Here is a 25386-nt window from a genome sequence, read left to right on the forward strand (position 1 = left end):
GCCGGAGACAGCCCCTGTCCACCCCCACCTGGCTGGGTCCCACAACTCCAGGGTCAGCCTGGGGGTGGGGCACACAGTGAGCCCGGAACCCGGTCACCTAGGCGGACGGAGCCCCCGGGGGCAGGAAGCAGGGGGCCTGGCCACCAAGGCCCAGATGGAGGAGCCAGGCACTCGGCGCAGCCCTCAGCGTCGGGCAGGGGAGACACGGGCCACCACAGGGCGCTCCTCACTCAGGCAGTGGGTACCGGACCAGTGACGGTCAGGATGCAGGGCCGTCCTGGGAGTTCAGGCAGGAGGCTGACGAGGAAACAGCCACGGCCCAGGCAGAATGAAACCCGACTCAGAGAGATCCACCCCAAGTGCTGGGGGAAGGGGTGGCCGGAAACGTGGAAAGAGGGGACAGCATCTCAGCCACAGCTTGCAAACAGGCGGGATCTTCCAAACGAGTGGCAGGAGGCGAGGCGACGGGAAGGGGACTGGAGGTAGAGAAGGCGGTCAAGGCAAAGGCAGGGGGGTACACAGACGCCTGGATAGCACTCGGGAACTGCTACTGTCCTGGGGTCACGGAAGCTTCTGGAAGGGATGAGAGAGGCATGTGGAAAAGGAGTCAGAGTGCCTCCAACTTTGTCCCCAGGAAGCTAAACTTGATTTTGAGGCTGAGGGTCCCTGTGGGTTGGGGGCAAGGTAGGGACTGTTGTTTCCAAAAGAACATTCTGGAAGGCCAGAGTGAGGCCTAGAGGTGGAGACCCTGGAGGCAGGGAGGCCACCTGAGAGGCTGGCTCCAGGAACAGTGGAGCAGAGGTGGGCCTGGGGGGTGAAGTCCCAGCACCGAGGGATCGGGGTGGGAGCGCCCATGCCTGGAGACTGCAGACCCATGCCCACGGTGGCACTGGTCCACCATAAACTACGAGCTTGTCGAGGTAAAGACGGGACAGAGCAGGGGGATGGAGCCCCAAGAGCAGCCACAGACCACGCCATGCCAAGCCGGGTAGACCCTCTGGGGTTCTGGACTTCTTGCAAAGCACACAGCCCCGAAGTTAAACCTCCGCACTCTACAGGACGCAGTGTGGCACCCGGGGACCTGGGGGCCGGCCTGACTTGCCCCTCCTTTGGGGCCCCCGCCCAGCAGGCAGAAATCCAGTGACCTGCCCAACGGTCGATGGTCGGCCTGCCCCGGCGCGGGGCACCCACTGACCCTGCTGACAACCGCCTTTTGTCTCGCGGTCCCATTGTCCGCGATTCTCTCGCCTGCCTGCACCAGGGTCAAAGGAGGGTTTCCAGAGGCTTTCTCAGCGGGCTTGGGGAGAAACATCCTATTGGCGAGACCTGCTGCTCCCAGCCAGGCCGGGAGAGGCCACAGAGTGGGTGGCGGTCAGTGACCCTTCAGAAGTGGCCCCAGATTGAGCGGCTACTCTAAGCCAAGCAATGGTTGGGTTGCAAGGTCGTACATAGGTGGTGGGACCTACCCCCTCCAGGATCATGGGGCCCCGGAGGGCAGAGCCAGCCCCAAGCTCCTGGACCCCACACCACCCCACTGCCACATTCTGTCCTCTTATATAAACTTGTCCAGTCTGGGGGACCCAGGGGCGCTCTGGTAGAGGTCCATGTGCCCCCAAAGCTGCCCTGCCTCAGGAGAAAGGGGTGCCTGGTCTGCTCCTTGGACCCCCTCATCAGGGTCGGGGGGCGGGCTGGACGTTGACACGAGCAAAGGAGCCCAGAGGGACTACAGTGACCCTTCTGAAGGTCCCGGTGGGGCTGGCCACAAGATGGGACAAGTGGAGGGCCACTCAAAGTGACAAGGAGAAATGCCCAGCATGCTTTGCTGAGATATTCACAATGCAACCTGGTCAATCAGGAGTACTTTAGTAAATTGACAGAAATTCTCAACAAGCTCCCAGGAAAAACACGTGGGATTACCAACTGAAAAAAAAAAAAAAAAGGTGGGATTACCTTTTACCAACTGAAAAAAAAAAAAAATGGTGGGATTACCACCTGGAGGATGTCCGTGACTTCCCTGGTGGCCCACTGGCTAAGACTCCAAGCTCTCAATGCAGGTGGCCCAGGGTTCAATCCCTGGTCAAGGAACTAGGTCCCATAGGCCTTAACTAAGAGTTCACATGCCACAGCTAAAGATCCCACAGGCTGAAACAAAGATCCCACATGTCCAACTAAGACCAGTGCAGTCAAATAGACAAATATTTTTTTAAAAAAAAGCATGTCTTAGATAGCATCCTGAACAGAAATAGAAAGCTAAGATCCGGAAGTGCAGACTCTAGCTAACACACATGTATCGGTACCAGCTCAGGAACCGTAACCAGTGCACCAGCACCGTCAGAGCCAGCAGGCAACAAGAGAACAGGCCCAGGGTCCGTGGGCAGCTCTGCTATCTTCTCAGTGACCCTGTAAATCTGAAAACGGTTCGAAACAGCAACATTTCTTTTAAAAAGTGTGTCTAACAACTCTATCCACGTGGCAAGAGCTCATAAAACTCTCCACACACACAGGAATGAGAGCACTGGAAAGACGGACCCGTCAGAGGGAGGGTCTGAGGTCTGATCACTGCGTGGTGTCATCATCGTTGCTATGGTTTCAATAATGCCCATCCTCACGAAGATGTCCGGGGAGGGGGGGGGGGGGGGGGCGTGGTGAGGAAGGGCACGAGGGAGCCCTCTGCACTCCAGTTGCAACTTCTGGTGAGTCGACAATTATTTCGGAATAAAAAGCTAACAGAGTTTGTCTTCTGTATGTGAGTCTCTTTCTGTTTTACACATAAGTTCTTTGGAATTTTTTTTTTTTTTAGATTTCACATATAAGTGATATATGTTATTTGTCTCTCTCTGTCTGGCTTACTTCACTTAGTATGGTCCTAAGTCCATCCAATGGCATTATTTGCAGACTCACATAGAAAACAAACTTACAGTTACCAAAGAGGAAGTTGGGGAGGAGGGATAAATTTGGAATTAACAGATATACACTACTATATATAAAATAAACAACATGGACCTACTGCGTAGCACAGCGAACTATATTCAATATCTTGCTGCTTTTTTAAGTTAACAAAAGGTGTGCACAAACCTCCCTTCCGAGCCAGCGTCTATTTCCTCCTCTAGGAAAGGAACAAAATGTTAATACCTGCTCTCTCCAGGGGGCGGGATTATAGGCAATTTTCAGATTTCAAACACTGAATCTCTCAGTACCTTCCAGGTCTCCCTTGACGGGCACACAATAAGCAAAGGATGATTCAGGTGTGAGCAATACTCTGTATCCCCATCAGGATAAGCCAGGGGGGTGGGGTGGGGGGATGGGGTCTGCGGCATGAAAGGACCAGGTGAGGCACAGCACCTGGACGGGTGTCCCCCAGCCCCAGCTGGACACATTTGTGGGGAATGATGTCCAGAGCTTCTCACCACCACCCCGCCCAACTCCTTTCAGGGGATCTCAGGATAAATTAGGAAGGCTGAGCTCAGGCTTGCAACAGGGGGCTGTGCATCCCAGATTGAGGGCGGGGGGGGGGGGGGGGGGCGGGACCAAGGGAAGGGGGCAGTGACTCCCTGGGAAGACTCTGTAATGTAGGACATGCTGCAAAAAAGTAAACCCTGCAGGGCTTTGGAGCCAAGAAATTCCAGGATAAGTGTTCCAGTGACATATATGTTTCAAGGAGGGGAGAAACATCACCTCAAACTGGAATGTTCCTGATTATCTACTTAACTCCCCCATTCCCGTGGCCAGTGCCCCCAGGGAAAGTGGGAAAACGCACCCATGACTTTCAGGCCATATCACTCTGGTTCACAGAGACCATCTGGGTGCTGAGCCCACGGTGATTATTTTTCTAAATTTTCTATAATAAACAGGCACTGTCATTTATGTATTTATTTTTGGCCACGCCGCGTGGCTTGTGGGATGTTAGTTCCCCAACCAGGGCATCCACGCCTAACCACTGGACCTCTGGGGAATTCTCAACAGGCAGTTATTTCAGAAGAAGAAAACGCATTGATTGTGTACTGCATCTTGTGTGCAGAGAGGCAGTGCAGGGTCCCAGTGCGAGATGCGGGCCCCGGAGCCAGGCCCCGTTCTTCCCCTCTCCCCGCTGGATCTGGGCTGCTCAGCCTCTCCGGGTCTCCGCTTCCTCTTCCCGTCCACGCAGGAAAACTGAAGTGCCTGTGCCTTCTGAAGGTTAAACACATGGACATACAGACAGCATGGAGCACCCACTACTGTTCCTACCAGGCTGCTCTTGCTGTTACTACGCACACATCTTGATCCATTCTCAACAGCCCTAAGATGAACAAGACAAGGTCACTCCATCAGAGACAGAAAGGCGAGGCATTCGAGCTTGTATGACCTGCCTGGGTTCACACAGGTGGACCCACGACCAGAGCTCAGGATCCTCCATCTGGACCCTGTCAGGTGGCACCCAGTGCCCACCAGGAAACTGAATCGCAGCCCCAGCTGAAACCCACCCAGCAAGCTGGCCCTGACCAAGTTCCACAGTGGCAAGGATGAGACGCCAAAGCCCCCTCCTCCCTTGGACCTCAGGTCAGAGGCTGGGTGGTGGTCGAGCTCAGGACACAGGGACAAGGGCCAGGCCGGCCACCCGGGGGCCTCCCTCCTCCTCCCTCCTCCTCCCTGCAGCAAGGACTGTCCCACTCTGTGCAGGACTTTCTTTCCCTGTGGCCCCTGCCTGCCTTGGGTGGTGCTCAGACCCCATGGTAATGATGACCCAACATGTCATTGCTGGGTCAACATGTCATTGGTAATGATGACCCAACGTGTTACTGGGGCCTCATTGTTGTTGTCCAGTTACTCAGTCGTGTCTGACTCTGCAACCCTGTGGCCTGAAGCAAGCCTGTCCTTCACTATCTGCTACAGTTACTCAAACTCACGTCCATTGACTGGATAATGCTACTATCCAACCTTCTCATCTTCTGTTATCCCCTCCTCTTCCTGCCTTTAATCTTTCCCAGCAACAGGGTCTTTTCCAACGAGTCAGCTCTTTGCATCAGCTGGCCAAAGTATTGGAGCTTCAGCTTCAGAATCAGTCCTTCCAATGGATATTCAGGGTTGATTTCCTTTAGGATTGACAGGTTGGATCTCCTTGCAGTCCAAGGGGTTCTCAAGAGTCTTCTCCAGCACCACAGTTGGACCTTTGTCGGCAAAGTGATGTCTGTGTTTTTTAATGGGGGAGCTCCCCTGAGCCTTCTCCACAGCTCCCAGAGAAAACTGTCCCCCTCCCACACATACACAGGTGCGAATTCAGACATCAAACTCCATCCGTCTCCTGAGCGGGAACCAGCGGCCTGCAGGGACGGATGCAGGGGTCAGCAGCACTGGGGCCCGGGGCCCGTCCACCACTGCCACCCCGCATCGCTGGTGGCACTCTGCTGGAGACAGCACGGCGCGGAGCGGAGAAGACCACCAACAACCCCACCCTCCCCCCAGGACAGAGGCAGGGACTGGGGCTCAGGGACGGACTAGGGGGAACCTGTGAAATCCTACGGGCCCGAAGTCTGCGTTCCCTGCTCTGTGCCGTGGGGCCAGGCCGGGCCAGCTCCCCTGCCCATATCCAGGCCCCAATCTGGGCCACAGCAACCCGGGGACTCCTCCTCCTGAAGGCCCTTCATGATAAATGCATGCGTTTTTAGGAAGCACACTCTGTAATGAGGCGTCATTTCCAGATGCCAGCTCATCACTCTTTTGCCCACAAGCACCTCCTTGTCTGAGCCTCTCTGGACATGGAGAGGAACGGTGATATGTCAGCGAGGCACCCCCCTCCCCCGACCCCCGGGACCCCCGACTGCCTCTTCTCCCACCCCTGCTGCTGCCAATCCAGGACCCCAAGTCATCCCAGGCGGCCTCAGGGCTGGCAAGCCATGGCTAAACCCTGTGGCCACAGGCACACCTCCCCAGAGCTCGTGAGGGTTCCTGCCTTTCTGACCCAGGGTCCCTCTTGCCCCTGTGGGGCCAGGCTAGCTCCCCTTTTCCCCCAGCAGGGCAGTCACCCACTGGGACCTCCTCCTTCCCCACAAACTCCCCTCCTGGGGACAGGTGTGGAAGGCGTCCCTTCGCTGGACACCTCATGCCCCCCGGGGTATTAAAAGGATAAACTCTAAGGACAGCCGTCGGCACGTGAGGGCACGTTATCCAAGGCAGCCGCCTGCTCCAGGGGCGGCCCAGAGCCCAGCGCAGACTCAGCCCTGACAAGACCCCCACCCCCCGTCACTGCCCGGGGTCACTCTCCCTTCCAGGACCACCCTCTCCTCATCATCCTCTACGAAGGCAACCAAAAACAGCCTCGGTGCCTGATGAGAGTGATCAGAACTGAGTCTTACTTAAGACCTCTGAGGGAGGTTGTGGATATTGGTTTTCTAATTTATTAGAAAGAAAAAAAAACACTGAGGGGTGTAGGTGGATTTATTCCCACTCTCTGCAGAGCGGCCCTTCCAGACCCCTAACCCAAGGGTCTACATCACCAGTGATAAAGCAGAGCTGCCCCGGGGGAGGGGGAAGGGATGGTGGGGGAGGGGAAAGGAGGGAGGAGGAAGGGAAGGGAGGGAGCAGAAGGGGAGCTCACCGCTCCCCTGCCTGAGGCTCCCCCCACCCCGCCCCGCCTAACAGGACCAGCCAAGGACAGACACAGGTCCCAGGGCTGGGCGCCGGGTGTACCAGTGAGGCGGTCACGACAGCGCAGGTGCCCCCAGGCTCTCCCTGCCCATCCCCACCAGCCCAGCCTGCACCGGGCTGACCCCTCCTCCCGCAGCCTCATTCCCAGGTGCGGAAATAGGACACTGGAGCAGGTGGTCACTCCCGCCCCGAGGCCTGCACCACAGGCAGCCCTAGAAACGTCTGCCACATCAGTGACAAAGCCATGCCACCCTCCCCGTCCCCATGGGGAACATGGCAAGCACAGTCCCCCGTCCCTTTCATCTGCCTTCGGCCACCCCTTACCTGCAGCCCCGCACACACCCCCCTGAGGCCTCTAAGACCCCATTCTCCCCTTTTCGAGTGTCCTTCCCGCTTCTTCTAGGCACCCATCAGCAGGCCACGGAGGGGCCAGTGGGGACGACGCGGGGAGACAAGGCCTCTCAGCTGGGCACAGGGCTCCCTCGAACCCACAAAACCTCCCCGGAAGGCTGAAAACCCCAGCCGGCACACAAGCGCATTAGCACCTTTCAGAGCCAAAGTCACAAGCTGGGCGCTGGCCCAGTAGTCCAGACTCAGAGCCGCCTTCTCGCCCCCAGGCCTCCCCTGATGCCCTAAGCCTGCCGTTTTCATTAAGGCGAAGGAGGCACTAATGCATATATTTTCAGCCAGAGAACGGCAGCCCACAGACCGATTCAAAAGTCACCAGAGGCCCAGTCTACAGGAAGAGGGAGGTTGCAATACAAAAGAAGGACATTAGGAGACTTTCCCATGTTCATTCTGCTCCCGCTGGTGATGGCTGCTGCGCCCACAGCCTCAGGGAGCTGGCATGTGCACCTCTGGTTTCGGGGGGCGGGGGGCGCAGCTTGGAAAGCTAAGCCTTCGTAGGGGGGTAGGGGGTGGGGGAGGGCAGGAAGCCAACCCTCCCGGGCACTGCTTTCTGACTATTGGTCAGGACAACCCTGACCTGGGCAGGCACTAGGAAGGCAAAGGCCTGAGGTTGGAAACTGAGCCACCGTGGATCCTGGAAGCCCCACAGACAACAATGTCACAGAGAAGAAAAGCCCCGGGTTCAGCAGGGGAGAAGGGGCCAGGCTGGGGACACCCACCGGGGCAACACTGAGGCCCAGAAGAGACCCCGCCTCCAGAACCTGCCCCAGGTTCCTCTGCGGTCTCTGAGCCCCCGTGGACCTGGTCCAGCTGCCTCATTTCCCAGCTGGTAAACTGAGGCCCTGGGAAAACAAGGCAGAAGGGAAGCAACACAGAGAAAGTCAGGAAGCAGAGACGTGCCTGGAAACATCTACCTAAGCCTGAATCCTGAACTGCAAGAGAGGACCAAGGGCGTCCCTGGGGGCTCAGTGGTAGAGAATCCACCTGCCAAGACAGGAGCCACGGGCTCGATCCCCGGTCTGGGAGGACACCACAAGCCGCACAGCACTTAAGGCCGTGCGCCCCAGCTCCCGAGTCTGTGCCCCAGAGCCCGAGAGCCGCAGCTACTGACGTCCACACGCCCCGCAGCCTGTGCTCCGCAACGAGAGGCCCCGCAATGAGAAGTCCACGCACCGCAACTAGAAGGCGGCCCCGCTCTCTGCAACCCAAGAACATCAGTGCAGCAGCAAAGACCCAGCACAGCCAAAAATAAATACACAAACAAATAAAATTACATTTAAAAAAAGAGGGAGGAGCAGAGGTGTGACTTTCTGAAGATGGTTGTGGGGGGGGCGGGGGGGGATGAACCAGAACTTGACCTCCAAACCCGCTAGACCTCAGGCTTAATCCAAGATGATTGGTGTCCAGGACGCCTGGTCAGCAAAGGGAAAGGCCATTCGATTTCACTCCCTGCGTCCTGCATGGAGCCTCTCGGCTAGGCGTGCGTTAAGCTCATTCATTCTTATTTTTCAAAGGCTTCAGGGAGAAGCAACCTAATGTCCATCGATAAGGGAATGGATAAAGGTGTAGTACAATATATATTGGGCTTCCCTTACGGCTCAGCTGGTAACGAATCGGCCTGCAATGCGGGAGACCTGGGTTTGAGCCCTGGGTTGGGAAGATCCCATGGAGAAGGGAAATACTGATATATATACAATGGAATATTACTCAGCCATAAAAAGAATGAAATAACGCCAATGGCAAGAACCAGAGATGATCGTACCAAGTGAAATAAGCCAAAGAAAATGTTCATATTATATCTCTTACATGTGCAATCTTAAAAAAAGACACAAACTCATTTACAAAACAGAAATAGACTCACAGACAAATAACAAAGTTATGGTTACCAAAGGCAAAGGTGATGAGGATAAATTAGGAGTTTGGAATGAAAATATATACACTGCTGCTGCTGCTAAGTCACTTCAGTCGTGTCTGACTCTGTGCGACCCCATAGACAGCAGCCTACCAGGCTCCCCCGTCCCTGGGATTCTCCAGGCAAGGACACTGGAGTGGGTTAATATATACACTACTACACATAAAATATATCACCAACAAAGACCTACTGTATAGCACAGAGAACTGCACTCAGTATCTTGCAATAACCTACAATGGAAGAAAACATTAAAAAAGAATGTATATATTTATATACATATGCACAACTGAATCGGTTTGCTATATACCTGAAACTAAAACCACACTGCAAATCAACTACGTCAATAAAAACTTTAAAAAAGAAACTAAACAAAAATTACATATATATATATATATATATATATATACATATATATATACACACATTTTTTTTTTAAATTGTTTTAAAACCTTCAGGGAGGGATTTCACTGTCCCTCCCAGTGTGGTCTTTCTGGGTCTTTCCTGGGCCCCAACCATGCCTCACCTCTTAGAAACAGCACGAGAGCAGTCATGTTGGAGACCCAAGTTTCCCCAAAGCCTGTCATGCCCAGGTTAAGGAGACCACTGCACGTGTGTCCACCGAAGGTCAGCACAGGGCGGGGCACAGCTGACCTTGAAGCAGCAGGGCCTGCCGAGGGCCCAGAGGAGGTTGAAGGGGCCTGGCTGTCTCCCTCCTATCACAACCCCCAAATTAAAGCCCCAGGCCAGGAAGCTCCAGGGATCTTACCTGCGGCACCATTTTGGAGAGCAGGAGGACAGGCTGGCCTCCCCACACCACCCCCCCCCCACCCCCGCCCCTGCCACCGGCCCGCCGACCACTCTCCTGCCCAGTTTGAGAGTTTGAATTGCACCAGAAACAAGGGGTCTTTTCATCCAGCACTGCCCACAAGGACCCAGCCACACACACTGGAGAGCAGATCACATTGCCCACAGCCAGGCCAGTGCTCACGGGAACCAGGTCTCAACTTGGGGAGATGATGGGGATTAAGGACCCTGCAGGGAGAGGCGTGAGATGAAATTAAACCGCACTGGGGACCCCCCTCCAAGGGCAGGGATCACCCTTGAGGGTGAGGACCACCTTCCAGGGCCAGGACCTCGGAGGGAGGGCAGGAAGCATCCACCAGACCTCCTGACCACACTCAAGAGTGGCCCCCGGTCAGCAGGAGGGGTTCCCACGACTGGGGGCTGCAGGCTGGGGTGGGGCAGGGCTCCCAGGAAACCCACGGCCGCAGACCAGGGAGAGGAGGGGCAGCAGCGGCAGGAGAAGGGGTCAGTGGACCCCCAGGGAGCTGACACCAAGGATCCCGCCCACCAAGGACTTCACCACCATCAGCCGCATTTCCAGAGGAAGATGAGAAGATGACTTAGGAAGGGGCACTCCTTGGACCCTTCTGGCCCCCAAGGTCGGGAAGGCTGGAATATTAGCTCATCTTCCCGAGGCCAAGCCAGTACCCCAGGAGGCCCTCAAAGGGGGAGGGGGAGGGGGCACGGGGGGGCACCATCCAGCTGTGATCTCATTGGTCCCTCTGCCCTCCCCTGCCAAAACTCAAGTATGGGCTTTCAAGGAGGGGCAACAATCAGCGAGGCCGAGCCCAGGGCTGGACCCCAGGTGTGGTGCGTAATGGCTTTATCTGCCAGGGAGACCAGCTGGCATAACGACCCACGGCTGGACTCCGGCAGCTCATTTAACCCTGAAACGGTACGCCTGCCCGCTGCCCGTCACAGCCATGGAGGGCGGCAGGGGAACCCTGCTGGGGGCTGGCGACTGGCCAGGATGCTGCCGGCATGGACGGTGGGGAGGAGACAGCGGAGGCCCTGGGTCCCCTCCCCTACACCCCTCCCCTCACCTTACCCCACCGTTTCAAAAGCCGTTTCTGTTTTCTGATCCTGCAGGCCTCTTGGTCTCATTTTGAGGCTGGGAGCAGGGGGCTGGGCTCTGAGGGGGTGGCCTCTGCAGCCTCTGGGAGCCCTGCCTGTGGCCTCTTTGGTTTGGGTTTCCTACCCAGATCTATGGACCACCAGCAGGAGCGGCATCCACGGCTGCAGGGCACCCGGCGAGAGGCTCCTGCGGACACCAGGGGATGAGAGGATACGGACTGCTGCTCACTCAGCCGGCCACCTCGAAGGGCAGACCTAGGCCTTGAGGGAAGAGTGGGATCCCTGTGGGGGCAGGAGGCAGGAGAGGGGGTTCCTGCCAACAGAAGCCCTCAGGGCCTGCTGTGCACCTGCGAGGCAGGCAGACCTTGGGGAGGTGCGTGGAGCCTGGCAGGGAGGGGCAGAGTCCCTGACACCTGCTTCCTTCTGTGCACAAGAGCAAGCGCAAGGCCCGGCCAGGCGTTGTCCAGATCGGCGCTGCCCACAGAACTCTCTGAAACGACGGAGAGCTTCCTTTCCTGCACTGACAAGCTGCGAAGCGCTTGCGAGGGGCCTGAGTGCAGCTCAGAAACCAAACCGCTCTTGTTACTTAATCTGAATTAACTCGGATCAAAACAGCCTCCAGTGGCTAGTGGGCAGCTCAGGGCCAGAGCCAGGAAACCCTGGGGCAGGGTCGCCACCCATCAGGAAGAGGGCACAGGGGTGTCAGTGAGACACAGGGGTCCTGACTCAGAGGGCACCATCAGCGGGATGCTGACTGGGACACTGGACAGCTGAACATCCAGGCCAGGAGAGAGTAGAGAAAGTCCAGGGGCTCATTCCTGGAGGGAGGCTGCCTGGCAAAGGCGGGAGGCAGCTGGACACCCAAACGCCAGGGAGGTCGGGGTTGAGCAGCCCACAGCCTTGTTCTAGCAAACGAGCCCATGGTGGGCATCAAACACCACCGGGAGGTCAGGATGAGGAGAAGCCAATGGGCCAACCCGGAGCTGCCTTTCCTGGGACCCAGGGCTGCCAGGGGGCCTGGGGCGGGGGGGAAGAAGAAACATGATTTTTGGACCGGGAAATGAGCCTGTGCAGCAAGAGGAGCGGGGCAGGAGAAACCAAGAGGAGAGGGGGACACTGGTGGAGGGAGGTCCCACAGGAGGGGCTGGGAACCTGGCCCCTCCTAGGCTGGAAGGTGCAGAGAAAGAGAGAAACCTGCTGTTTGATTTTCTGTCCCATACAGAAGTGGGGTGTGTGTGCATTCCCCAAAAATACAGAAAACACAGAGAAAAAGGCAAAAGGACAGGGCGGGAGGCTCCTATTGTCCACCCCCGGAGCTCCGGGAGATGTGAATCGAGTCTTCTGGGAGCCCCTGGCACAGGCAGCGTGGCCGGAACCCGCCACAAAGGGCCACTCCCAGAGCGGGCTCATTAGGACAGGAGCCGGTGCGCTCAGGGCGGGGCAGGCCCATTCAGGGGCGCCACACAATCGGGCCCTTGTGGGGGGCAGTGGCGGGGGGTTGGCGGGCAGCTCCGGAGCCTCTGATTCCAAGACAAGAGTGCGCCTGCTTCTTGCCTTACAGCCCAGAGCCGACAGAAAGACAGATCGGGGAAGACAAAGAGATGCTTCCCTGACAGTGCATGGGTTATTTCTGGAAATGGGTCGGCTCTCCTGCCGTCTGGGTGCTGTCAGCCCTGCCCACCTCTGTCCCCTTGACCGCAGCCCTAAGGAGGCCCCCAGCCCCTCTGGGGCGGCCCAGCCTCCCCCCCCCCCCCCCAACCACCGCCAGCTCCACGGGGATGACAAAGGCAGTCAGTGCCTCACAGCCTGATGCCTGGTAGTCTGCTCTGGCTCCCAGGGGGCGGTGGGGGGCAGGAGGGTGGGGGGACCACCGGGCCAAGCTGTGACCAGGGCTGGGGTGGGTGTTCAGCAAACACAAGGCCAGCTTCAGACCCAGCTTTCCACTGTCCTCTGGGCAGTCCAAAGCCAGCTCCCTGGGCATCCAGGCGGCAAATGCGGGCAAGCGACCATCCAAACAGGCCTGTCTCACGCTCACGGCTAACGTGAGCCGACACCAGCCTCCAGGCCCGCAGGCCAGGCTCTGTGATGCCCCAGTGTGGGGAGGTGTCCTTGCCGCCAGCAGACCTGCAGACAGGCCACCTCCAGCTCAGGCGGCCCACAGACCCCACAGCTTGTCCCCCAGAGCTTCCCACCGGGGAGGAGCCCCCATGGAGTGTCTCCAACACCCCCGACCCATTGGGCCCATCTCTGAGAACTGGTCCAGGCACTGGCATTTCTTCAAGTTCCCAAAGGTGACGTCTGATATGCAGCCAAGGTTGAGAACCACTGATAAAAGCAAAGATGTACTTCTAAGGAGTTGTTAAAAGGCAACAGGGAAGCTGGTGGGGGGCGGGGTGGGGGGGCAGTGGGAAGCACAAGTCACCACCCTGGGGGTTGGGGAGGTGATATAGTTTTTATTTTTTTAAAGTAGTTGAAGGCCATTTGACACCAAATGGCACAAATGGAAAAAAAAAAAAAAAAGAAAGGCAGGTGGCCAAAGCGGATGGACCACCGTTGGGTTTAAAACCAGAGGGAGAACTCATCCAACGCCTCTGGGTTGCTCATTTCTCATCCCACCATTTACTGAGCGCTTACCACATGCCAAGAAGACTGGACCCTGCCCTGGGGAAGGTTATGGGCTTGGGGACAGACAGGGCAGCAAATGGCGTACGTCCACAATAGATGGTCTTGTCCCGGGCAACCCACACCAGGGGACCAGAGCCCAGCGCTCTCCTCTAACAGCTCCCAGGCCTGCAGAAGGCGATCAGATGGCAGGGGCAGGTAATTCCACCGGGGCCCTCACCACGGCCCCTCATGAGGACAAGCTGGCCAGCCACTGGCTTTGGCCTCAGTGCTGGACAGAGCGGTGCCCGCCTGTCATCACGGCAGCCACAGCCCCGCCACCACCCAGACCTGTCCCTGCAAGAGACCTAACCACAAAGTTGACGGCCAGAGGCAGGATGGGCAGGGCAGGTGGGCCCATTCCTCGTGGCTCTGCCAGTTCTAGGAACGCTGAGTCAAGGGGCCAGAGGATACGAGGGTCTCTGGCACCCTGGGTGTGGCCCACCCAAGCTTCCCATTTTACAGAGGGGCAAAATGAGGGCCCAGAGAGAAGATGGGGCTTGCGTGAGGTCAGTTCACGAGTGGGCTGCGGCCGTTGGTTCTGCGTTGTTCGATCCACACAAAGACCCCTGACCCGGGGGGTGGGAGGGGGCACAATCATGCCCCTGAAGCCGCCCCAGACTTGGGGACTGTATCAGCTGGTGGGGGCCCTGTGTGTGTGTTCAGCAGAGTGCAATGGGAAGGGAGCAAACGGACTATGGAAAGTGGCAGTCTCTGAGTACGCCCAGGACAGCTGACTGCAGAAAAACTCTCCAAGAAGGTCACGGCTGGAACTGCTCACAGCTGGAAGAGCCCAGCCCAGGTGAGGGCAGCGCTGCAGAGCCACCTGCCCCAGCATCGCGCAGTCAGCACCACCGCTCCAAGCCAGATGTGCCAGTGCTCCAGCTGTTCCTCCCTCCACCCCTGGCCTCTCCCCTGCTCTCCTCTGCTTGCATGGACCTGCTCCGTCTCAGCTCCCAGCTCCAGCCACCCACGTCCACTGAGCTCCGGGCACCCCTGAAGAGGCTGAGAGCCAAACCAGGGCACTTCTGAGAGCAGCGAAGAGGGCATAATGAAGTCACACGGCGGTGACGGGGGTACAGGCTGCAGCTTCCATGGACGGCCCCCTCCCCACCCCCACGTGACCTGATGTGACTTGCCTCTCTGCCCTGAGCCCCTTCCTCAGCAGAAACGGGGACCCCTACCACCCCACCCCACCCCCGCCCGGGTGCGTCTCGGCACCGGTGTGGCCAGGCCTGGGGCGGGTCCCCTTCCCTTCCCAGTCTCCTCCGAGAGCCTCTAGGGCTCCAGGCAGTTTGCTCCCAGGTTTCCGGCTTTCCCAGGCATGGCATTTCCTCCTCTCTAAGATACCATCAGTCACAGATGCCCGATTTTCCAGAGCGAGGGAGGGGAAGACCCTGCAGTAAACACACACGCTGATTCTAAGACGCAACCCCGCATTACAACAGAGGAGGGGAAAGCCCACGTTCGACTTCAGGAAATAACAAATGACCAGGGCCTCTGGCCAATGGGGAAGCAGGAAGGAGGAAAGGGAAACAGACCCTCACCTACTCCCCAGGGCCCCTGGCCTCTGCTCTGGTTAAATGATGCTCCACACCTCTGCTTAAACATCATACACAGGGTGATCCCAAGAACATTTACCAACGAATCAATACAACTCCTGATCTTTCTGCCCTGCTCCCTGGGCAGTGGAGACCAACAGTGAGTTACTCAAGAAGAGGCAGGCATCCAGCACCAGGGAACTGACCCAGCTCCAGACCTGCCCTCCACCCTCCTGCCCCTGCCTGCCTGCGGCCGCAGAGGACAACAAGAGGGGACAGATGACAGTGACCAGCTTCAGTGCCTGGAAGCTGAGGGTGTGGGGCCCATTCCTGCCTGTTCACGATCAAAAGAGCCTCAGGTCCATTTCGCAGACCAACTTGTTCCTCTATTGCCAGGCTTCAGGGAAGCCACTGGGGTCCCGTCATTACCTCGCTCCAGGGAGATAAGTGCTGCCTCCTTCCCAGCTCTGAAATCCCAGGGCACTCCCTGCAGGGACCCCCCGCCCCCAACGCCCTCCCCGGCACCCAGGTTGTAGGCGTGGGCAAAGCCACCGTGAGCCTAAGTATTCCGTGAGCCTAAGTATTCCGTGGGCAGGCACAGTGAGTCTGCAGAGAGAGAGGGCGTGTCGCCACAGGTGCCGCTCTGCCTGAGCACCCCAGTAGCTCAGGGTGGAGCCCCTGACCCCAGACGTCAGGCGTCACAAGGAGGCAGGCAGGGCTTTGGGGCAGACACGCCTGGTCTGAGGACCTGCAGAGAAGGTTCTCTCCTGTGACCACAGTCCCCGTGACGACCACCCCAGAGGCCCCCAACCCAGCCCACAACACGACGGACTCCAGATGGACGCTCCCAAGCTGCCACTCCCCAAGCCCAGCTACATGAATCACCGCGCGTGGCACTCTCAGACTGAGTAACCGCTCAAACGTCTGCTCTTGTTTTCCTTCCTGCTGGAAGGGCGAATTCTCTCAACAACCTGCCCCACCCACCCGCCTCCCAACTATTCTCTGCTCTGTTCTGGACTCGCACAACCAGCTGCCCAGATGTCTTGAGTGCTTCACTGCAGTGGGTTCGGGAATGCCCTGGACTTGCATGCCTCTCCTGATGGGGAGCTCCCCACCTCCAGAGGCAACCAGGTCCACCTGGACCACGCTTGTTTGCGGGAGCTGAAGTCCGAATTGCTGGAACTTTGGGGGTCTGCACAGAGCACTAACCCCCCTGGGCTGACAGCCCGTCTAGTGGCAGCTCACCAACTCCAAAGCCCTTCATCTCCTGGCTCAACATGCTGGCTCTTGCTGTTGCCAAGAGGCTTCCAGGCCCCCTGCCTGCCCGCAGGCTGTGAGAGCACCTTGCAGGCCCTGGGCTCTCGGCACCCCTGGTCCAGATCCACCTGCAGACCTGCTTCTGCTGCTGGAATGCCACCCCTTTCCATTCAACCGGACAAGGACTCCGGTGGCTGCGACAGGGGGTAGGCACCAGGACCCCTTCACAAGCATGTGATGGGGGTCCCGCAGCCCCACCCCGAGGAGGCAAGTCTGCAGGAGTCCAAGTGACAGTGGAGAGTCCCTGAGCCCATCCTTTGAGGCTCGGTTCTCGGGGCACAGATGAGGAAATCGAGGCTTCCAAGTGCAGTAAGCTGCCTCCTCTTACACGCTGCTCACTACCTACGCTCCCTCCTTCCCCAACCAGAAGGCAGGTCACGGCTTCCCACTTTGCGGATGAGGAAACAGAGGTCCCAGGGCTCAAGCAGAGTCCAGGCCTCTGATGCTTTGTGCCAATGAGGAGGACAAGCAGAGCGCAGGAAACCCCCCGCAGGTACGAAACACAGACCGTGAGCAGCGGAGGGCTTCCGGGCCACTCGCGCCTCACCAGGGGCAGCACAAGACCCAGGCTGTGTCCTAGGGACTCAGAGGCCAGGCCCTCAGTGAGGGGCCTGATGGGGCTGCGGCAGCAGACGGAAGCTGTCTGGCAGGGAAGCCAGGGAATGAAAACAAAAGGAGGGACCTGGATGCATGGGAGCTGGCACTTTCCCATCCACAGTGGACCTCTGGAGCCATGAACTTCAGGCCAGGAAAACAGGACAGCAAGAGTGAGGCTCTGGGTCTGGCCGGAGAAGGGGAGCCACACCTTAGCTACACAGGCCCCACCCTGCCTGGGTCCATCTACAGGTCACAGGGGCCCTGCCCAGGATTAAGCTCCGAGTAGCCTTCCACTGCTGGTGGGGCCTCCTGGGGTGGGAGGTGGGGGGTGTGTGTCTCAGACCATCCTAGCCCAGAGGGGCAGTAGGCCCAGGCTCTGACACCCGAGGCTGACAGATCCCCTGGACTGATCCAGCCACCCCTCTCTGCCCAACAGCCCACAGGACTGGGAGCTAGTCACCACACCTCTCCAGACCTCAGTTTCTCCATCTGCGATATGGGACCACTTGGGAGCTCTGAACACAATGGAGTCGGGACTGGGATGCTCTGTGGTAGGTATAAACTGTGAGGCGCAGGGCACCTGCCCTGGGCTACCAGCCAGCGAGCTCCTGGCCCTGGGGGCACGGTACCCCAAGGCCAGTGACGGGGGGTGGGGTTAGGATGGGGAGGGAAAGGGAAAGGCTTATTCAACCCCGCCTCCTTGTCTTCACTGACCTCTGCCCCCAGGCCTGGCCAGGTTTAGGAAAAGCTGCCCATTCGAGTCGTGCCCCAGGGCTGCTGAGCTGGGATCCCCTCATAAAGACCTATTCAAGGCCAGAGGCTCCGTCTAAGACCCAGACCACCCTCACTCTATCCTCCCTTTAAACCAACAAAAAAAAACACAAGCAGGAGAACAAGCACATCTTATTTTGAGAAGCTCGAACTCTCCACGCAAACTTTTAAAGGTATAAACGGGGCCTGTACAAAGGGCTGCTGGAGGCCCTCGTTCCTGGGGTTAGCGGAAGGGGGGTGGGCCATGGGATGTGATGGGAGGACTGGGATGGAGGTGAATGGGCACTCGGAGGTGAACGGGTGCTCGGTGCATGGTGGGAGGAAGAAAGGAGGCGGGACACACACGACAGGAAGGGGAATGGGAGAACTGCTGAAAATAACTTTTGTTTGAAAACTGCATTAGTTCAAAATGCAAACCTGACTATCTGATGTTTGGGGTTTGCCTGTCCCAGTCTGCCCCCGCCCCCTACTAAATTAAAGCAAAGAGCATCCCAGTCCAGACTAATCAGCTCAGCCCAGACCTCTATCAAAAAAAAAAAAAAGACCAAGAAAAAGGCCTATTTGAATTCCTATTCACAGGCCGGTCAGGCCCAGGTCCAGCCTGGGAGGACCTGGAATACAGATGGGCCGCCACCCACCACAGCTTCTTAGCACCCCGAGGGCGCCAGCAGGGCTGCAGGTACCCTGCAGCTTCGAGAGAGGACTACAGGGCCACTGCGCTCCAGGAGGTGCAACCAGACACCAGCTCAGCTGCAAACATCGGGAGAGCTATCTGTCTAAACAGCAAACAGAGTTTCAAAGAGAATGGCCGATGTCTATTTGGCAAACCCTCAACGGGTCTCTCTCTTTCTCATGAGGATCCTTTGGAGAAACATCCATGACAAGGTCCTGCCAACTGTTGAAGCACACTGCCTGCAGGGATAGAGGAGGACCCCCCTCTACGGAAGAGGAGCAGAGAGAGGCTCGCAAAAGTGAAGTCCCTGGCAGGAGGGAAGAGGGAAAAGAGTCAAACAGGAGATCGTCTGAGCCCTCCGGGCACGGGGGGTTATCAACCATCTGCTCAGGGGTCACCGATAAGGAAGTGACATTTGCTGGGACAGGAGAAGCAGGGCAAACGTGAGCCGGAATCGAGAACGGGGAGTCAGCAGCGTCTGTTGATGAATATTAGCAGTCAAAATGACCACAGGCCGGAGATGTGAGCCAACCCCGGGGCCTGAGCAGTACACGACCCCCGGAGCACCACCCAGGCAACTGACAACTGACCTTGCAATCTCAGTTGCCTTCCCAGGAATTGCTCAGAACGTCTCTGAGCCTCTACTTTCTTGACTGTAAAATGGGGGTAATACTGCCTCGCAGGGTTCCTGTGAGGATAAGCTGAGAGGGCAAAGGATCTGAGGCACCAGTCTGTTATCTGATTCCACTTTCACCACCACCCAGACTGGGGCCTGTTATCTGCCTCATCTCCAGCTTGCTCTCCACCCAAAACTACAGGTCCAAGGGCAGAAGAGTGGCTTTGAAGAGAAGGGCCTTTCCTTATTTCCAGACATCCCACTCATACTGTTGAGAGAACATCTCAAGGCTACACTCAACTTTGAGACAAAACTAAATTGACAACAATCCCACTGATGAGTGAAATTTGTGATCATAACGCTGAGTGCTTATTTTACCCCGACCCAAAGCTGTGTCACCCCAGAATCTGTGGCAGTCCTGTTCCCTGTGTGTACGGGTCTTGCGGGAGCGTGGATTCTACAGGAAAACCTACAGCTCCAACCCACCCTGCCCCTCAGCGGGCTGGGAAACCGCAGGTGGGATCCAGTCCTCCACACCTGCTCTGCTGACAGCAGCAGCAACTGAAGACAGGGTCCGCATCTCCTCGTCCAAAATATGCCAGAGCTTCTCCGCCAAAATGCCCTGACACTTTAGTGCCCTGCAGAGAAACACCCTAGCCAAGTGTCACTGATGACGCAGCTGAAAACCAGAAACATTTCGCTTCCTAGCCACAGACTGCCGCAGTCCTCCACTTCCTACCGCACTTGGGGAAACCGAGGCCCAGAACTCTGACCCTCCCAAGCGCCGCCCCAGAAAACAAGACCAGAGAGGCTGAGACTGGGACTCCTCATTCCCCAAACAGTGCGAACCACCTAACTCTGAGCTACTCCCACTGGCCTTAAGGAGCTTGCTGGTGGGAGGTGGGGTAGATACAAAGTCACTGGAGAGAAACCCAAGTTGTAGCGTTAGATTGCTAATCAGTAACAAAATACGCCTCTACACCTAGCCCTGCCCCAACTCACAGGCTAGGAAGGTAAATAAAAACTGCAACCGGCTAGTGCCCCACCTCCCCAGGGGCCACTTCCCACCCCAGCCCCCACCCCAAGGCACCTGCAGAGGCCACTTGGCCACCAAAGCAAAGAGAGCGCAGCCCGGCCCCACCCGGCTCCCAGGCTGTCACTCAGGGGAAGAACAGTCATTTAAGGCCTAGATACATTTTCTCTGAACTAGGAAAGCCTTCAAAGAGAACCAGAAAGGGCTGTTTAATCTCCACCTTCAGGCAAATAGTTCAGGCAGCAGGAAGAGCCACCAGAAGCAGCAGCCAAGCCACCAAAAATGTGGAAAGACAGGGAGGGGGGAGAGGAGAGAGGCAGGAGGGACAGCCACTGATCAGAGGGCTGGGGATGAGGAGGTCAACCGGCTTCCCCACTCAGACAGAGCCCTCTGTCCGGGGGCCCAACAGTCACACGGGCTGGAATACAGTAGCTGGGCTTTCCCGAGGCCAAAGGTCCTCCCACCCACACCCCAGCCGCTGCTGCCAACCTCAGCACTTCCTGGAAAGTGAGCAGCAGTTTACAGACCCCTTCAGAGGCTTTTATCTCTGCCTCAAATCCGGGAGGTAGGGATTAGCGGTTCCATTCTACAGATAAGGAAACTGAGGCCCGAAGAGATAGAATGCCAGGATCCAGTCCAAGCCTATATTCCTCTGGGAAATCTTAAGAGCCTCATTCGAGAAAAATCCCCCCGGGGGGTGGGGGGGGGGGGGGCGGGGAGGGCTGAGAAAGGCAGGAGTAATAGCAAACTAGGAAGGCTCTCCGACCCCAGCACTCTGGGCCCAGCTGTCTGTGACCCTTCCCTGGGGCAGACAGCAGGGAGAAGCCCAGGTGGAATGCCAGCTCCGCCCCGGCACACGGGTGATCGTTGCTTGGGGGCTGCCTGTTGTTCCAAGAAGAGGGAAATTTTCACTTTCGCTCAAAGGGCCTATCACTTTTTTTTCCCCGGGCCAGGGTTTCCAGGCAGAGCTGCGGCACCTCCAGCCAGCCCTACGGTCCCAGATTGGAGAAACTTCTGAGGAGTCTGGGGGTCCCGGACCGGCTGCGGATTCAGCGTGGCAGGGACACGCCTCCATTGCTTAACTGGAAAACTCAGCACCAAAAAAAAAAAAAAAAAAAGCCCCACCACGGGCGGGATGGCGATCTCCCCGACGCCAGCCGGAGGAGGGGTCCGGAGTGGCGGCCGCCCGCGGGGGAAAGGTCTCTGGGCCCGAGACGCGCCCTGCCCGGCGGACGCCGTCCTTACCGTGCAGGCCGTTGGGGATGCTTCGGTGGTGCGGCGGCGGCGCCGAAAGGTCGTCCAGGGACCGGCGCGTGGCGACCGCCTTGCCGTCGGGGGCCTTGGGCGGCCCGGGAGGCAGCAGCGGCGGCGGGACGTGGTGGTGATGGTCGGGGCTGCCACCGCTGCCCGCGCTCGACGTGCTGCTGCCGTCGCCCACGTCCCGGGTACCCGCGCCCGCCGCGCCGCCGGGCAGCGGCCCGCTCAGGCTGGCCTGGCTGTCGATGGAGCTGCGGGAGCCGGCGCCGCCGCCTCCCGCGCCGCCCGCGCCCCCCGCCAGCGCCGCGCGCTCCTCGTCCAGCAGCAACACCAGTTCCTTGAGCTCCAGGTTCTCGCGCAGCAGGGCCTCCTGGCGCGCCTCGAGCTCGCGCAGCTTCTGCTGCGAGCGGGCCACCTCGTGCCACACGGCGCCGGCCGCGTGGCGCCCGAAGCGCTGCCACTCGCGCGCCAGCTTGCGCCCCTTCTGCCGGTCGTCGTCGAGGAAGCAGCACAGCTCGCGCAGCTCCTGGTTGTCGTCCTGCAGCCGCTGGTTCACGTCCTTGAGGCCGCGGATCTCCAGCAAGTGCTGCTGCAGCCTCCGGTTCACGTCGCGCATCAGGCCGCCGTGCTCCAGCATGAGGCCCACCTTCTCGCCCTCCGCGCGCCGCAGTCTCCGCGCCAGCTCCTCCTTGCTCCAGCGCAGCAGCTCCTCGTCCGGCACCTGGCTCAGCTCCTCCGACGCCGCCGCCGCTGCCGCTGCCGCCGGGGGCTTCGCCATGGCGGGGCCGTCACCGCGGCATCGCCCGCGCCCTCGCCCGGCCGGCGCTCCCCGTGCCGGGGCTGCGCTGGGCCGGTCCGCGCGCGGGCGGCAGAGTGGGGTGGGGGTGGTGGAGGCGGCCGGGGGGCGCGTGCGGCCCGCCCCGCGCTGCCTCGCGCGTCCTCACGCAGCGCCTGCCCGCCGCCCGGGCCGCCCCGGGGAATCGGTGCGTCTCGAGACTCGGCGAGCTGGGAGCGCTGCTGCGTCGGCGGTCGCGGCGCCGGGCTCTCTCCCGGCTCCGGCTAAGCAGGCGGAGGCCCGCCCCCGGCCCAGCTCGGGAGCCCCAGCCGCCCCGCCTACTCAGGGGCGGGGCTCACGCGGCCCTGGCCCCGCCTCCGGGGGGGAGCGAGCGGGCGGGCGGGCCGAGGCGCGGCGGGTCCCCTGGTCTCCCCCGCGCTGTGCGCCCGCCCGTCCGGCGCCCAGCCAGAGGCGCGCTTGAGCCGTGGTCCCACCCCCGCGCCCGTCCGATTGGGCCTCCCCGGGGGTGTGTGGGGGGGCGGGGCGCACTCGGGGGACGCCGCGGGAGTTGGTACAATCCACCCTCCGGGCTGCCCACCGCCCCCCCTCCGCGGTTCAAGTTTCTGCGGCCGGAGGACGCGGCCTCCGCCAATCCCAGGGCTACAGGGCGCTTTTAAAATGCAGGTACGACTGCGGGGAGGGGGGAGGACGGTGGGAAAGGTAGGGCAGGGCTTCCCTTAAAGGAGACGCGTGGAAAAGGGCGCCCAGCCCCTTCCTGGGCCCGCGCGCCCCGCCTGCCGTCCCCCGCCCGGAATAAACAAATACCCACGGTCGGAAGGACAGCTCCCCTTCTCCCTGCCGAGGGCACCAGAGTCCAGCTTAGTCTGAGATACGGCGGACAATAGGACTCAGGCCCGGGGGGTCGCTCTCCCCGGCGGAGAGCTGCTCTTTGTCCGCTTCCCGGCCCCCGGCTCCTCCTCCACCCCGGTCTCCACCGTGGTCCCCAGCCCGGAGCGCGCCGAGGTTGCAGCGTTTTCCACTCCAGCCGGGGGCTGCGGCGCCGGCGTCTGTGCCCCAGGAGGGCCAGGGGGCCTCACCCGCCGTCCCGGATGGGGGTCCCGTACCCTCCTCCCTGCCCCGAGAGGCTGAGGGCACCGTTCCCCCGCCAACCCGACCGCTCGTCCCGGAATGCGGGAGGGAATCTGTGACTCGCGACGTAGAGACCACTGGGGAGGGGAAGGTCTTTCACTGGGGTCTTAACTCGGGGCGGGGGCGCCGATTCCGCGGCAAAAAGAAAACAAACCCTCCCCGCCCCGCCACCTCGCCTGGCACCCGGGTCTCCCCCCACCGGCTTGTGCGAATCCATCTCGTTATTCTCGCGTCCCTGAAGTGCATTTACGGCGAGTCTGCTGCCAGGCGGGCGGAGGGGGGCGTCCCTCCCCCCGGGACCCGCTTGGAGATAAAACCCGCGCCCTCGACAGAGAGCGCCACGGCCCGGCGCGCGCTCTCGCGCCGCAGCGGCTGTCCCGGCTTACAGCGACCCAGCCATTCATTGGGCAATCGTGTACAGCGCCTCCTCTAAGCCAGGCTTCTTCTGGACCACTGGGGGATTTTTCTAGGAGACCGGCGGCCACTGCCTGCTGGGGGGAATTTGCGCTCTGCGGGGAGGAAGGGCGAGAAGAAAATCAACAAACTGGAGAACTGTGAGGCTGTAATAAGTGCTGTGCAGGGGATTAAGACCAGCTGCTGTCGCAGAAAGTGATTATCAGTTACTTTAGATCCCGTGGTCAGGAAGGACCTCTGAGGAGGTGCGGTCTAAGCTGCTGTCTGGGTGACGGAGGACAAAGATAAGGGGGAGGGCACTCCAGGTAAAGGGAACAGCTAGTGCAGAGGCCCTAGGGTTGGCTTTTAGTGGCCTATTCAAGGAAGAGGTGTGAGAGATGAGGTCAGAGAGGCCAGATCATTGGTGATTCTAAGGCAGCTGGGAAAGCCGTGGGGAGAATTAGCAGGACACAACACGACCCGATTTGCCTTTTAAGAGCTTCCCTCTGATGGCTCAGACAGTAAAGAACCTGCCTATAGTGTAGGAGACCTGGGTTTGATCCCTGGGTCAGGAAGACCTCTGGAGAAGGAAATGGCAAACCCACTCCAATATTCTTGCCTGGGAAATCCCCCAGAAAGGGGAGCCTGCATGGGCTAGAGTCCATGGGGGCCGCACGGAGTCGGACAGGACTGATTGATTAAAACTTTCTTTTATTTTTCTGGCCCATATGTGGAAAAGAGGTGGGGGTGTGGGGTCGCAGGACAGTACGGATTCACTACTCCGTTCCCCACCCTTCCGCCCCTCTCTCCATATAGATAGATGTTTAGGAAAGGGTAGTGAGGAAAGGAACCCATTCCAGTATTCTTGCCTGGAGAATCCCAGGGACGGGGGAGCCTGGTGGGCTGCCGTCTATGGGGTCGCACAGAGTCGAACACAACTGAAGTGACTTAGCAGCAGTGAGGAAAGGATGAGCTGGGGCGGGGAGGGGAGGGGAGCATAGCTTTGAGGGTCAAACCCAGGGTAGCCAAGGGTCCCCCAGGCAGGTGAACCAGTCCCTGGGTCCTGCAGGTGGTAGGGGGGGTGTCACCCTCCCCACCGGGGCACTGTGCTTCGAGGACCCAGCCCAGGGCATCTAAGTTTGAGTTTGAGGAGGAGAGTTCCAGCTCTCACCTGAGAAGGCTAAGGTCTTTCTTACCTAAAAGGTCAACCAGAATGAATAGCTCCCTGGAGGCTGTCCCCAGAACAAAGCCTGGACAGAGAGATGCTCCTGGGAGAGTGAAGGGTGAGCACTAGGGAAGTCGCTCAGATGTTGGCACTGTTTGTGGGAACTCCCTCCCCTCAATTTGAGCATGGCCCCGGGTTGTTCCTGTGGCATCTCAGTCCTCTGATCCTCCAGGGCTGGCAGCTTCAGCTGAACTTTCCAAGAGAAAAATGAAGCCTCCATCTAGGTGGGGTTTACTTGCATCAACTACAGGGTGTGGGACCCAGAGTCCACCTTGCCAAAACTCACAAGAGCGTCCCTAATGTCCCTCTGATGCAGCAAAGACAAGGGGCTAGAGATGAGGCTACTGGGTGGGTGGTCTCAGGGACGGTCTCTGCTCTCCCCACGGTGGCTGGACAGGCCAGGGCACAAGACTGACAGCAGGGGGGTGAGAGAGCCCAGACTTGAAACAGGGTCCTGAAGCACGGGGAACCATCCGAGCCAGAGCCCCCTCCCTAAGGGTCCAGCAAGTGCCAAGCCCCC

At 59.0% G+C, this 25386-nt stretch overlaps 2 protein-coding genes across 3 annotated transcripts in view; one reads left to right on the top strand and one right to left on the bottom strand.

Annotated features, from left to right (window-relative positions):
- Positions 1–22385, bottom strand: part of CCDC85C (coiled-coil domain containing 85C) — a 78811-nt gene extending 56426 nt beyond the window's left edge. For both annotated transcript variants that reach the window (XM_027957384.2, XM_042235479.2), the window contains exon 1: positions 21313–22385. In XM_027957384.2, the coding sequence (XP_027813185.2) occupies positions 21313–22102 (790 nt within the window). In that variant the 5' untranslated portion in view covers positions 22103–22385. The remainder of the gene's footprint in view (positions 1–21312) is intronic.
- Positions 22386–22716: 331 nt separating this feature from the next.
- Positions 22717–25386, top strand: part of HHIPL1 (HHIP like 1) — a 55587-nt gene continuing 52917 nt past the window's right edge. The window contains exon 1 of the mRNA XM_042235469.1: positions 22717–22783. Coding sequence (XP_042091403.1) covers positions 22778–22783 — 6 coding nt within the window. The 5' untranslated portion in view covers positions 22717–22777. The remainder of the gene's footprint in view (positions 22784–25386) is intronic.

Source organism: Ovis aries, chromosome 18 (assembly GCF_016772045.2).
Source record: "Ovis aries strain OAR_USU_Benz2616 breed Rambouillet chromosome 18, ARS-UI_Ramb_v3.0, whole genome shotgun sequence".
Classification (NCBI taxonomy): domain Eukaryota; kingdom Metazoa; phylum Chordata; class Mammalia; order Artiodactyla; family Bovidae; genus Ovis; species Ovis aries.